Consider the following 14,544-nt stretch of genomic DNA (forward strand, 5'->3'; position numbering starts at 1 on the left):
CACACATTGAACAAACACTGACCCATCTAACGAACTTGAGCTGTAGCTTTCCCAATCAATATCAGGAAAGTTAAAGTCCCCCATAACAACCACCCTATTACTGTCACTCATCTCCTGAATCACCTTCCCTATCCTTTCTTCAATGATTCTAGGACTATTAGGAGGCCTGTAAAAGACTCCTAACAGGGTGACCTCACCTTTCCTATTCCTAACCTCAGCCCAAACTACCTCAGATGGCAAGTTCTCATCCATCGTCCTTTCCACCACTGTAATACTATCTTTGACAAGCAATGCCACACCTCCCCCTCTTTTACCCCCACCTCTGACCTACTAAAACATTTAAATCCTGGAACCTGCAACAGCCAATCCTGTCCCTGTTCTAGCCATGTCTCCGTAATAGCCACAACATCGAAGTCCCAGGTACCAACCCACGCTGCAAGTTCACCTACCTTATTTCGTATACTTCTTGCATTGAAGTATACACACTTCAAGCCACTTTCCTGTTTACAGACACCCTCCTTGGAAATTGATGCCATGTTCCTAACCTCCCTGCACTCCAGGCCCTGCACCCTGAAGCTACAATCTGGGTTCCCATGCCCCTGCAGAGTTAGTTTAAACCCCCCCCAAGAGCACTAGCAAACCTCCCCCCAAGGATACTGGTGCCCCTCAGGTTCAGGTGTAGACCATCCTGTTTATAGAGGTCCCACCGTCCCCAGAAAGAACCCCAGTTATCCAAAAACCGGAATCCCTCCCTCCTGCACCATCCCTGTAGCCACGCATTTAAGTGTTCTCTTTCCCTATTCCTCGAATCTCTATCACGTGGCACGGGTAACAAACCAGAGACAACAACTCTGTTTGTTCTAACTCTGAGCTTCCAACCTAGCTCCCTGAAAGCCTGTCTAACATCCTCGGCACTCCTCCTACCTATGTCGTTGGTGCCAATATGGACCACGACTTCGGGCTGCTCCCCCTCCCCCTCCAGGACCCGGAAAACACGATCAGAGACATCACGTACCCTTGCACCTGGGAGGCAACATACCAAACGTGAGTCTCTCTCGTTCCCACAAAACCGCCTATCTGTGCCCCTAACTATCGAGTCCCCAATTACTACTGCTCTGCTCTTCTTCACCCTTCCCTTCTGAGTAACGGGGACAGGCTCCGTGCCAGAGACCTGAGCCCCGTTACTTACCCCTGGTAAGTCATCCCCCCCAGAAGTATCCAAAACGGTATACTTGTTCTTGAGGGGAACGGCCGCAGGGGGTCCCTGCACTGGCTGCTTCCTCCCAGTCCCCCTCACTGTCACCCATCTATCTGCCATCTTTGGAGTTACTACTTCCCTATAACTCTGATCTATGACCCCCTCTGCCTCCCGAATGATCCGAAGTTCATCCAACTCCAGCTCCAGTTCCCTAACACGGTCTTGGAGGAGCTGGAGATGGGTGCACTTCCTGCAAGTGTAATCGGCAGGGACGTCGATGGCATCCCTCACCTCAAACATGTTGCAGGAGGAACATTGCACTGCCTTCATGTGCTTATTCAAATATCTCTTAAATATTGTAACTGATCTTCCATCCACCATTTCCTCTGACAATTCATTCCACACATGAACCACTCTCTGTGTAAAAAAGCTGCCTCTCATAACTTTTTAAAAAATTTTTCTCTCACCTTAAAAATATGCCTCCTTGACTTGAAATCTCCCACCCTCGAGAAAAGACACCAGCCATTCATCTTATACATACCCCTCATTATTTTTTAAATCTCTATAAGGTCACCTCTCAAAGTCCTACAGTCCAGTGAAAAAAGTTGCAGCCTATTCAGCCTGTCCTCATAATTCAAACCCTCCATTCTCAGCAACATTCTGGAAAATCTCTTCTGAACCCTCTCCAGCTTAATGCTATCCTTTTTTAGATTACATTTTTTAGATTACATTACAGTGTGGAAACAGGCCCTTCGGCCCAACAAGTCCACACCTACCACCCATACCCCTACATTTACCCCTTACCTAACACTACGGGCAATTTAGCATGGCCAATTCACCTGACCTGCACATCTTTGGACTGTGGGAGGAAACCCACGCAGACACGGGGAGAATGTGCAAACTCCACACAGTCGGTTGCCTGAGGCGGGAATTGAACCCGCGTCTCTGGCGCTGTGAGGCAACAGTGCTAACCACTATGCCACCGTGCCGCCCAGGCCTTGCCAATCCTTCTTATAACACGGAGACTAGACAGGACACAGTACTCCAGAAGAGGCTTCACCAATGTCCTGTACAACCACAACATAACATTTGTTTGTCTCCACAGTTTGTAAAAGGATGTTTACGTCTCTGTTTCAAAGTTCTGAAAATCCATTGATTAAATAAATAAATCACAAATGGTTTAGATCATTTCTAAAAAGAATTAAAGGAATAAGTACGTACGTCATTTCCTCAAAGACCTTCACCTTTTCACATCCCTCCGGTGGTTCTCGTTTGAACATGTAACTGTTGTTTGGTTTGGGTGACGAAGCATACTTGGGGAGTGGAGAGTTACTCCTACTGTCTGTAAATGCAAAGGAAGACAATATTGAAGATCCTCAAATAGTATAGGAACAAACTGGTCAGGGTATAGATAATCTGAAAATTAAATGCACAATGGGCTTTAGTCCTGGGATTAAGGCTTTATTTTATCAATTTGTTATAGGACAAGATATTATCCAGTCTGAAATCCACTCGAAACTGAGGGACACATGGGTACATAGGAACATGTTGAAGAAACTCAAAATATATACCAAGAATAGTCATTCATCCTGCCACAGAAAGTATAGCAACTGATCACATCTTCTCTGTTTTAATAGATAAAAACATGTTTTAATATAAGAAAAGTGCAGAAATTCAGATAAACATTCCTCAACATGAGAACAGGTCATTAACAGATAATATTAATGCCTGCCAATATCTTTAATGGATATTAACTCCTCTGAAAACATTAACTTTGGATGACCATAATATTTTATTTCCCAAGAAAACTAGACATCAATTTGTTTTTATACTAAACATCTTGCTTCAATCCTTCAACAGCTCAACAGGCTTTACAATGCTTCCTTTAACAATATTCTAGGATTAACTTCAGCACAATGTAACATAATTAATACAAAAAATCAACAATGGAACAAAAAAGAAACCCAGCATGCACAACTAAGACAGCTAAGGTAGCTGAAGCAGTGAACGCACAAGACACCCATATACACAGCAATGGTTTTCAGTCTTTTCTTGACTGCGGAACCTTCACAGGATCTATTCTCAAAGATCTTTCCCAACTGTGTTCTCAGTTGCATGATCCTTAATTACAAATCAACCAACAATGCTTGTCTTCATTCACTGCTATAAGAGCTATATATTCAGGTGATAAATATTTTGCCATGCATGCATCAAGGAGATATTAGATTAGATTAGATTAGATTACTTACAGTGTGGAAACAGGCCCTTCGGCCCAACAAGTCCACACCGACCCGCCGAAGCGCAACCCACCCATACCCCTACATTTACCCCTTGCCTAACACTGTGGGCAATTTAGCATGGCCAATCCACCTAACCTGCACATCTTTGGGTTGTGGGAGGAAACCGGAGCACCCGGAGGAAACCCACGCAGACACGGGGAGAATGTGCAAACTCCACACAGTCAGTCGCCTGAGGCGGGAATTGAACCCGGGTCTCTGGCGCTGTGAGGCAGCAGTGCTAACCACTGTGCCACCGTGCCGCCCACAAATATGTTATGAACTTGAGCATGAAAGTGCAACTTGAACCCAGATAATGAAGTATTTACAACATTCTCACATCCAACTGTACAAGTAAATCATTCATTTCTGAAATATGTTCATATATTAGTTTCTCCACAAGTACAGACTAGTTTGGCCACACAGCTTTGTTGCCATATTGTAATTTGCATAACGCTGTACATTTCCCCAATATTGCTGATGTTTTTGGCTTCAATGTCACTTAAATATTTATCAGTGCAATCTTCAACCTCAAAGACCATTTGAAATAAAACAATCTGGATGAACAGTTAGCCTGTTATTAACTGTTATCTTTCTGGATACCACATAAGCTTTCTTTTCAATATTCTCCAAGTCCAGCCAAATATGCAGTTGGATTACTTTCCAGTCCTCTGCACTATACTGTCCCACTTACATGTGCAAGCACGATTTTAATAATCACATTGTGGAGAATGCTGTAGTTTCATCCAGTGCATAATTTTCAACTAAAATTAATGTAAACAAGTAAGCACCACACATTGAAACATCCTAAAAGTCACGTTAACCTACAAATTGACAGCCTCAAATTACAATTTTACTGCTATGATCCAAAATGTCATTAATGTTAGTCTCAAAGCTCTTCACTGTGTCTTAAGACCATAAAAGATATATGATTAGAATTATGTCTTTTGGCCTATCAAGTCTGGTCCAATCATGGCTGATGTGTTTTTCAACACCATTTCCTGTCTTCTCCTTGTAAACTTTGAACTTCTAACCAAGTCATACTTTCTTTTATAGTACACCTTTATGACACAAAGAGATATTAGATCAGATGAGTGAAACTTTAGTCAAAGAGACAGGTATGAAATAATGTTGGAGGCGCATGTGCAAGGTAATTTAGAGCTTGGGACAAAGATAACTGAATCCCTAAAAATCATATATCTTTTATGGTCTTAAGACACAGAGAAGAGTTTTGAGACATTTAACTAACACTGAAGTGGCAATTTAAGTGGATGTCATTATTATTTTGGATCATAGAAGTAAAATTGTAATTTGATGCTGTCATTTTGTAAGTCAATGTGACTTTTAGGATGTTTCAATGTGTGGTGCTTAATTGTTTACTTTAATTTTAGTTGAAAATTATGCACTGGATGAAACTACAGCATTCTCCACAATGTGATTATTAAAATCGTGCTTGCACATGTAAGTGGGACAGTGTAATACAGAGGACTGGAAATTATTTAATTATTTATTATCCCTAAAGTGTGGAAGCAGGCCATTGAGGTTACCATTGACCAATCCTATTCATACAATAGCTACGAGAGGTCAAAGGCTAGGAATTCTGTTGCAAAACACTCAGCAAATAACTCTCACAACTGAGCCAAGACCTTCTCAGCTTCAAATAACCCCTTCAGGGTTCTCACCAAATTTTTCTGGTTTGGAATTTTCAGATTAAAAGAATTACACTGAGTTAAATCTATTTCCTAACTTTTCTAATGTTATACCCCTTTTTAAGAAAGGTGGGAAGAGAGAAAGCAGGAAATTATAGACCAGTTAGTCTGACCTCAGCGGTGGGAAAGATGCTGGAATCTATTATAAAGGATGAAATTACGACACATCTGGATAGTAGTAACAGGATAGGTCAGAGTCAGCATGGATTTATGAAGGGGAAATAATGCTTGACTAATCTTCTGGAATTTTGTGAGGATGTAACTCTGAAGATAGCCAAGGGAGATCCAGTAGATGTAGTGTACCTGGACTTTTCAGAAAGCTTTTGATAAAGTCCCACATAGGAGGTTAGTGAGCAAAATTAGGGTGCATGGTATTGGGGGCAAAGTACTAACTTGGATTGAAAGTTGGTTGGCTGATAGGAAACAAAGTAGTGATAAACGGCTCCATTTCGGAATGGCAGGCAGTGACCAGTGGGGTACCGCAGGGATCAGTGCTGGGACCGCAGCTTTTTACAATATATGTTAATGATATAGAAGATGGTATTAGTAATAACATTAGCAAATTTGCTGATGATACTGAGCTGGGTGGCAGGGTGAAATGTGAGGAGGATGTTAGGAGATTACAGGGTGACTTGGACAGGTTAGGTGAGTGGTCAGATGCATGGCAGATGCAGTTTAACATGGATAAATGTATGCTTATCCACTTTGGTGGCAAGAACAGAAAGGCAGATTACTACCTAAATGGAATCAATTTAGGTAAAGGGGCAGTAGAGAGAGATCTGGGTGTTCTTGTATACCAGCCAATGAAGGCAAGCATGCAGGTAGTGAAGAAGGCTAATAGCATGCTGGCCTTCATAACAAGAGGGATTGAGTATAGAAGCAAAGAGGTTCTTCTGCAGTTGTACAGGGCCCTGATGAGACCACACCTGGAGTACTGTGTGCAGTTCTGGTCTCCAAATTTGAGGAAAGACATTCTGGCTATTGAGGGAGTGCAGCGTAGGTTCACGAGGTCAACTCCTGGAATGGTGGGACTACCTTACGCTGAAAGACTGGAGCGACTGGGCTTGTATACCCTTGAGTTTAGAAGACTGAGAGGGGATCCGATTGAGACATATAAGATTATTAAAGGATTGGACACTCTGGAGGCAGAAAACATGTTTCCGCTGATGGGTGAGTGTCAAACCAGAGGACACAGCTTAAAAATACAGGGTAGACCATTTAGGACAGAGATGAGGAAAAACTTCTTCACCCAGAGAGTGGTGGTTGTGTGGAATGCTCTGCCCCAGAGGGGAGTAGAGACCCAGTCTCTGGATTCACTTAAGAAAGAGTTGGATAGAGCTCTCAAGGATTGTGGAATCAAGGGTTATGGAGATAAGGCAGGAACAGGATACTGAGTAAGGATGATCAGCCATGATCATATTGAATGGTGATGCAGGCTCAAAGGGCAGAATGGCCTACTCCTGCACCTATTGTCTATTTTCTAATCTAACTCATTTCTCCAGGAGAAACTGTTTCATACATACATTGGTCTTTAACCAGGATGCTTGTGAACTGAAGCAAAAAGCTTTCCAAGCTATGGCTTTTTATTTGTGAAGCAAAGAGCCTGATCCTTTGAAGTGAAAACAAACTAATGCTTTTCGATATTTTTTCTGTCTGTTCATAAAACTCTTTTAGAGGAAACAAATTCCTATTACCACTCTCTGAAATCTCTCATTCCACCAAAACAGTCTCCTGACATACTGACACATTCTGATTAATGACTTGCAGTTGAATGAACTTTTACAAAATTAATTGGTTTATTGTTAGTAATATGAACATATTACATAAACAGATATCTAGTCTGCATCTAACCAACACTAAGGATCATATCACAATTTCACATAATTACTGACATTGCAACCCTGTTACATCCTTGATGTATAAACGTACATGCAAGAATCACTAATGGGGAAAATCAGTTTATGTGAAAACAAACATGCATTGACAGAAGGACCAGATTATTTCTACATCAGGGAAGAGGAGGATGAGACAATCATATTGAATATTTTGAAAATAGAGACAGTTTGACCAAAATTAATACCATAAGTTTCAAACTCAATTTTAAAACCATGGGGATATTATGTTCATTTGTTGGTGGCTAATGGATGATGTATTAAACAGTTGATTGAATAAAGGAAGGATATCTGTTGAGCTATATGTTTCGATCCACATGCTTTCTCCTCTCCCAACCTTAGCTCTGTTTATTTTGAATATGGCCAAATAACGTTTTTTAATTCTTGATTAAACACCTAAATTAAACACCTAAATTAAACACCTAACTTAAAATGAAGTACGAAAATGTTATAAAAAGCTAATAGAGTCAGAAATTTGCTGTTGACCCCACAGTTCCCATTAAGTAAACAATAGCAAGCACATCTGAAAAGCATCTTTATCTGCCTTGCTGGCAGGAAGAAATTAATTTTCAATGGAATGTCTTGTGTATGAGTCTTTGTCTTCTGATTCCAACTGCTAAAGCTGCTTTCGGAAGAAGCTGAACTTCCTGAATGCCCATTGGATATGTGGGTTTGAGGTCCACAAAGGATTATGGGACAGAATATGGATAAAGACACTGCAGGCTCCAATAGTGTTTTTTTTTAAAAAGGGCAGCTATGATATTTTTAAGTAAGTTTCACTATAACTGTCAAATAATGCATGTGGCTTTGATTTTCATCAATTACTAAAATTCAAAAGAACTCCATTGTCAATTACTGAGAAATTTTTGTGAGAAGATATTTTATGATAGAGATGCAAAACTGAGAAATACTTGAAGAACTGCCTGTAAGACATTGATTAATCATTTCAATATTGCCAGGCTACTCAGTTTTGAAACACTTCTGTATTTGACACGTGGTAGGCCAGGAAAATGTATGCATTGCTCTATTTACCATCACAAGCAAATTTCCCCTTTTGCAAACTTCCATGAAATGTTGATCTTTTGCTGTAGAATGGCACAAATGGAAAGAGATTAACGTGGAACTGTTTCAGAACTGTGCTGCTCCCTCTGATGGTTCTAGTTTCTTTGGCTTAAAAATTAATCTAATGTGGACAGGGTGGGTGATGTCACTTTATTTCATTTTCTACGTATAACTTTCCTACTGTTATCGGAAACATTTAATTAACAAAACAATTGATTTCCATGCAAAATGAAGTAAAATTATTCCACCAAATACATTGTTTGAAAATCCAAATTCAGTTGCAAAGTTTCTTGAATGCTGGGTGCACGTGAAATGTCTTATTTAATGCAAGGGGCAAGTGTCTTTGTTTTGCAGATTTTTGCAAAACCAGTTTTGACAGTGAGCTTGCGCCCTGCATTGATATTCTTTTTGTGATTCTCTTCACAGTAGGAATAGGACTTGAGAGATTTTAAACCAGAAATTTCCAATGCAATACAATCAACATTGCTTGGCGAGGAATATTCAACATAAATTTTATGTGTTGGTATACAATAAACAAATAAGGAAGGTACAATATTTACATGCAATTAAATGCTGTGGTTTGCATCTGGTTGAGGAAATCCTTTGACTGGATCCTTCTCCCCACAAGGCCTCTTCCCCCAATGAAATATAGCCCTTCCTCCAGGGATGGTCAGTTAATGACTGCTCCAGCTGCCATGCTCAATGCTCTCTCGTTGTTGCTGCAGTTTCCATCGCACACTTCCCTGCTTCAGACATGCCTTCCTGGCAACTAGCATTTCCACATATTGACCATTTCCTAAACAGTTTTGTGATTAGCAGATTTAATTGTGCCACGATGGCTAGAATGTTCACACACACATTATTGGCAGCATACCCCTAACACCAATCTGAGTAAATGGTAAAGGTTGCAATGGTATCTAATATTTGCTCCATAGAACCTTCCTGGCCCCTTTTCTATACTGGTACCTTCCAAGATACCCAGACTGTGAGGTGGATCACCCTTGCATGGGTCTAGGTCAGTCAGATCTCCAGCAGCCAAATGCCTGCTGGATCTTGTTACTTCAGTTTCTGCTTGAGGGTAAGCTCTATTTTCTAAGGGTGGAAGTAGGCAGCACCACACTGGATGCACAACATATTGATCACTCCAGAGCTCCTCTTCACTTTTCAACAACACTTCATTTGAGTCATCGTGTATTGACATTTCAGGTTCTGCAATACTGCTGAGAGCGCTGCTTGCTCTGCGTCATCCACAAGACATCTGGCCTCAAGTAAACTCCATGTGAATCATTTCTGATATTGTGCCCCCTGCCCCACCGCCAGCAGTTCAACAATGCAGGTAGTCACCTGTGTCCAGCCAGTTAATGACTCTTTGGGTTCTGGGTCTCAGATATCCTGTATCTTCTTTCAACACCTCATACTGTTTTGGAGGGATAGCATTGTGCTGATTGGAAGGTCAGCCATGTCAGCCTTATAACGTTTAATGTTTTTTTTCTCAGTCCTCTTGGATGTCATCGCAAATTCCTGGTTTTGCCTTTTGTGTTCTTGGCTCTCCAGTCACTGACCTGGCTATTTCCATGCTGGAGGAGGTAGTTCACAGGAAGGGCTAATTCTCATCCAAAGAAGAGACAGTGTGGAGAGCAAGGTGCTATTACAAGCATAAACCAGCTGCAAAAGGTAATTGAGCCACTTTTGTTTACTCTCAGGACCCAGGTCCACAGATGGTCATGCAGCCATACAATTGAATCTTTCACATTGTCAATTACTCTCTGGACAATGGGGATGGTATGACTCTTGGCAATGTCATAGATTTTGCAAAGCTCCTGTAGGATCTTGCCCTTGAAGTTGCTCCCCCGATCACTGTGAATCAAACATGGAACACCAAAATGGGTAAACCAATCACACACTGTAATTAAGGTCATGGGGTGGGAATGACCTGCATGAACTCAGTGAAAATCTCCATGAGTAGAAGAATGTTCTCAGTCCTGTTCTAACTGGGATCAAGGACTGTACAATCCATTGCAACTCCACTTTGAGGTGACCAGAGACTATGCTGGGTTAAAGTCACTTTTCTACCTTGGCCAAGGTCCACTTCTCACAATTGTGCTAGTAGTCATCCTGAACCAGTAACATCATTTCTGGTCAGGGCAGTGGTCTTTTCAATTGCTTCAAGTCCTGCTTACTCATGAACTACTACCAACACTTCAGGCTATCAGGAAGGATCAACTGGTTCACCTCTCCCTCTTTATCATGAACCAGGTAAGTGAGGACACCATCATACTCTTCTTCCAGGCCCTCAACAGTTCAGACTCTCTCATCGGTTGGCAACGGAATGGTGGACATTGGACTTTCCTATAGAGTCTACTGATGCCCGTGTCAATCAGGTGAAGCTGGTTGAGATCCTCATTCGAGATATATTTCAAACACGAACCCACACCTGACTCCACTGGACTCGACCAGATTTGGATCTGCATTGAATCTTAGTCCAAATGTCATGGAGAATTAGGGTCAGCATGCTGCCATTGACCTTTGATAGAGCCTAGCATCAGTAACAGTCCCTTCCAGTTGGGCAGAGGTAGGTTCCCTCCTGTGCTCAGTCTTCTGCCAAAAAAGCATCATTTGCATTACTTTTGCATAAACTGTACTGGATCTGGAATTGAAATGGAATGGATTCGTGGTTCATTGAGTGTCTGATGTTCAAACTTGGCAGATATTTGATAGTAGCTGAGTGAGCTACTGTCTGAAAACACTTCAAAGTTCTGCACTGATCAGAATGTTTTTAAACTTCTGGGACATAACCTAACTCAGAATAGTGGTTCAAGTTTCATACTCGAATAATTCTCCATATTTGTCCTCTTGTTTGGATTGAGGCTCTGACTTGCATAAGTGATAACCGCTCTTTTCTGCATTTGAACCTGTGATGGCTTCATTCCTAGACCGAAGAAACTTAAGTTGGTTTCCAGTATGAAGGAGTGTTAGAAATCAGGTGATGAGAAGAGCTTCTGCTTGAGCATACAAAAGGGATCATCAAATGCTGGGGTCCAAGTCCCGCCTTGTACATTCTTTCCCAACCTCTCCTGCCGCATTCTCCGATTTCCTCAGCAAAACATGGAGTGGGGCAGCTAACATTACATCGCTTTACACAAACCTCGTGTTGTAACCAGTTGGACAAAAGGAACCCATGCAGTTTCCTGTCAGTCCTAGGTTGGGTTCAGTCCTCTACCACATGGATTTTCTCATCATCAGGAGTAAAGACATCCTTGGTAACAAAGTGCCCCAGGTACTGTACTTTTATCTGGAAAACTTGGCACTTCTCTGATCTAACTTAAACTTAAAATGTCAGTATGAGTTTAGATTGTGCTGAATCTTTCAAGGATTTCCCCAAATGTCAAGTGGAAGATGAGTATAGTGTCCAGTTGGATAAGGAAATTAAGGTCATCAAAAGCTTTATTTATTACATGCAATAAGGTGGCAAGGCATTGCAGAGCTCAAACAATGTTGTCATGTACACATAAAATATCCCCATGCCTGATCAGAATACTGTTTTCCCATGTCTTTTTAAGCAATGGGTCAAATCAAGACTGCAGAAATCCTTCAAACCTTTGGAATGTGTTTTTAATCCTCGATAGAGGCTAAACATCATTGAGTCTTTGTGTTAAGTGCCCAGTAATTTACATATCTTCAGTTTTCTGTCTTTCTTCATCAAGAGAACAATGAAGGACACAAACAGACTTGACAACTCTCGGATGACACCTTACTCTGAAGGCTTCTGCTGGAAGTCCTAGATGTCTTCCCAGTGATAGGATCAAGTGGTAAGGACTTTTTACTGGCTGGTCACATTTAGTCACCTATAGTGCACCAAGTCTCAATATCCAATGTTATTGTTACCTTTACTGAGAATCACTTCATATTTAGTGACAGCAGAATTCATCGATGTCCATCTTTGAAATGAGTTTTGAGGTGTTTCTTCCAATTAGGTCACTGTCTACAACAACAGCATGTTTAAATAAACAGATCTAAGGTATACTCTGTTTCTGTTCTTTGCCTCCGCAGCATCGGGAATGCACATGGGGCCCCTCTGCCTGGTTTGGTCTACAGCTTTGAGTTCCTCCAGTGGTGCCCAAGCCTCCAAATATACTGGAGCAGCTTCCACCTCCCTCATGGACATTGCCAATTTCAACTCCTCTGCTCCACTCAGACATGCACCTTTGAACCTCATCCAACATGATGTGGACTATGGAATCCTGCCAACTACGTAAGAAATGTAACATGAGATTTAATCAGGGATTTTTTTTTAAACAATGACATCAGGTCATTACAAACTTGAAAAGTAGTTAAGGTTAACAAGGGAAGACAAGTTTTTGCACTAAATTAAATTGTGATTTACATCCAGGTGAGGAAACTTTTTGCCTGTCTGACACTTCTCTCCTTGAGGCTTCCCTTCTCCATGGATACCTTTTCCACCCGACAGAGTTCATTCAATGGTTCTCCAGCTGTCCAGCTCAGTGCCCTCCCTCACCATCGCCACCTGCTGCTAGAGATCCTGTTATACTAGCCTGACTTCACAGAAAATAACACTGATTCACCCTAAAACACAGTGCAAAACAAAAAGAGCTCAAAGTTAACAAGGATCAAGAGATTAAAAATACATAATAAAGAAGGTAACATTTTGATTTTCAAGATGAGAAGGAATACATTAGAGAATAAATGGATTTCCACCCTGCAGCAGCTACTTATTCAAATTTCATTGGCAAAATCCAGGGAGCAAATATCAAGGTGCAGGTGGCCAATGTGGAAATGGTAATTTCTTGCATATCATATATCAAAGTTGACTGCAAGTACATGCAGAGCTGTAGGGATGTTGAATCAGTGGTTCCTGGCCCTATCAATAACTCAGGACAAAAGGCAGGAACAGAGAAACAGCTGAATATTTCACAAAAAGTCCATGACTTGGGCTGTGGGACCAACTATGTCAAAAGTATAACATGGGATTTGAACACATAAATAGCCCAAAGATCACAAAACAGGGATCACAAAACACCACTAGAATGCCACACCATACTACTGCTACAATCAATGAAATAATGACCCTTTCAGTTTAGTAGTTCAGTATTCACTTCTTGCTACTCTGATACATGTGCACTTCAAAGTTATATTTTTACAACCTTTCAAAATATGTGCAAGAGAAGGAGCTAATAAGTTATATTTCACGCATTTTTTGAACAATTCTGCTTCTTAACTCAGGTATTGCATCAACAAGATAAAATTTGGTTATTTTATCACACTTATCTTTCAGGATTCAATGAACAGATCCATGTGACTCCAATAACTTACAGCGGTGTCAAAGAAAACAGGTTTCATTTTACTACAACAAGCCCTGTTTTGCTTTGATATAATTCTATATCACCAAACGTACTATACAAAGTAACAGTCTCTTACATGTTGGATAAAGTCTTCAGGACAACTTAACTTTTAGTCATATAAGTAGCACAGGTGTATTTTATGCTGCAAAATAAATCAGTTTATCAATTCAATATAAACAACACAATTTTAGTCCACAATAATATTCAAAGTTTAATTTAAACATTAGGACATATACACTGTTTCTCATCAAATGCTTTTCAATAAATTACATACACAGAATTGTGTATAATTTACATGTTTTATATTGTAATCTCTCTCAGCTGTGAACCTCCCTCAATAAATATACATTTCTACCTGTTAATTCTAGTATTTCTCATACTAGATCAAACTAGTAGTGAATTCAAGACAATTCGAAACATAATTCATAATTTATAAAACAATAAATTATATTTGAAAGATAATGCTGAAGTTTTTGCTAGCTTACACACTGAATATGGATCAAACTACAAAACAGCTGAATGAATATAAATATTTACACTTACTTATGTCAATTCAAATTAAAAGTCATTTATGTACAATAAAATAAGAAAAGACACCCATAAATATAGCTGGATTTTGTGTTATCAGGAGGTTCAAGGGGTAAAGTCTTCTCAGGTATTTAACCGCTACAGCTAGGAATTTAGCACAACATGCACATCCTTCTCTGGATAAATGCTGTAACAGTAACATAACTAAAGCTTAATGGATGCACAACCAATAATATAGAGTTCCACTGGTTCTGCAACCAACTACCAAAAGACAAATGCACATCTGATGCAGTTTGGTCTGCACTTTGACCAATTCTCAGAATATATGATATACATTCTGCTGCTTTCTCCTCCATTTTAGAATTAATTCCCAGATATCCCATTTTCATCCAAATACTTGCAGATTTAAAACAGTTCAATTTGATGTTTGTATAAGGCCAACTTTAAATCTTTATTTTAATCTTTATTCTAATTGGATTCATTATTAAACAAAACTAATGCCAGAATAATGCACAAATA

General features: G+C 40.3%; 1 protein-coding gene across 6 annotated transcripts in view; it reads right to left on the reverse strand.

Annotated features, from left to right (window-relative positions):
* LOC122549809 (glucocorticoid-induced transcript 1 protein-like) overlaps positions 1–14,544 on the reverse strand; it is a 233,773-nt gene that overhangs the window by 22,419 nt on the left and 196,810 nt on the right. For all 6 annotated transcript variants that reach the window (XM_087987128.1, XM_087987129.1, XM_087987125.1 and 3 more), the window contains one exon: positions 2,420–2,540. In XM_087987128.1, the coding sequence (XP_087843254.1) occupies positions 2,420–2,540 (121 nt within the window). The remainder of the gene's footprint in view (positions 1–2,419; positions 2,541–14,544) is intronic.

Source organism: Chiloscyllium plagiosum, unplaced genomic scaffold (assembly GCF_037043375.1).
Source record: "Chiloscyllium plagiosum isolate Xiang-an unplaced genomic scaffold, Cpla_swu_hap1 HiC_scaffold_5, whole genome shotgun sequence".
NCBI classification, from domain to species: domain Eukaryota; kingdom Metazoa; phylum Chordata; class Chondrichthyes; order Orectolobiformes; family Hemiscylliidae; genus Chiloscyllium; species Chiloscyllium plagiosum.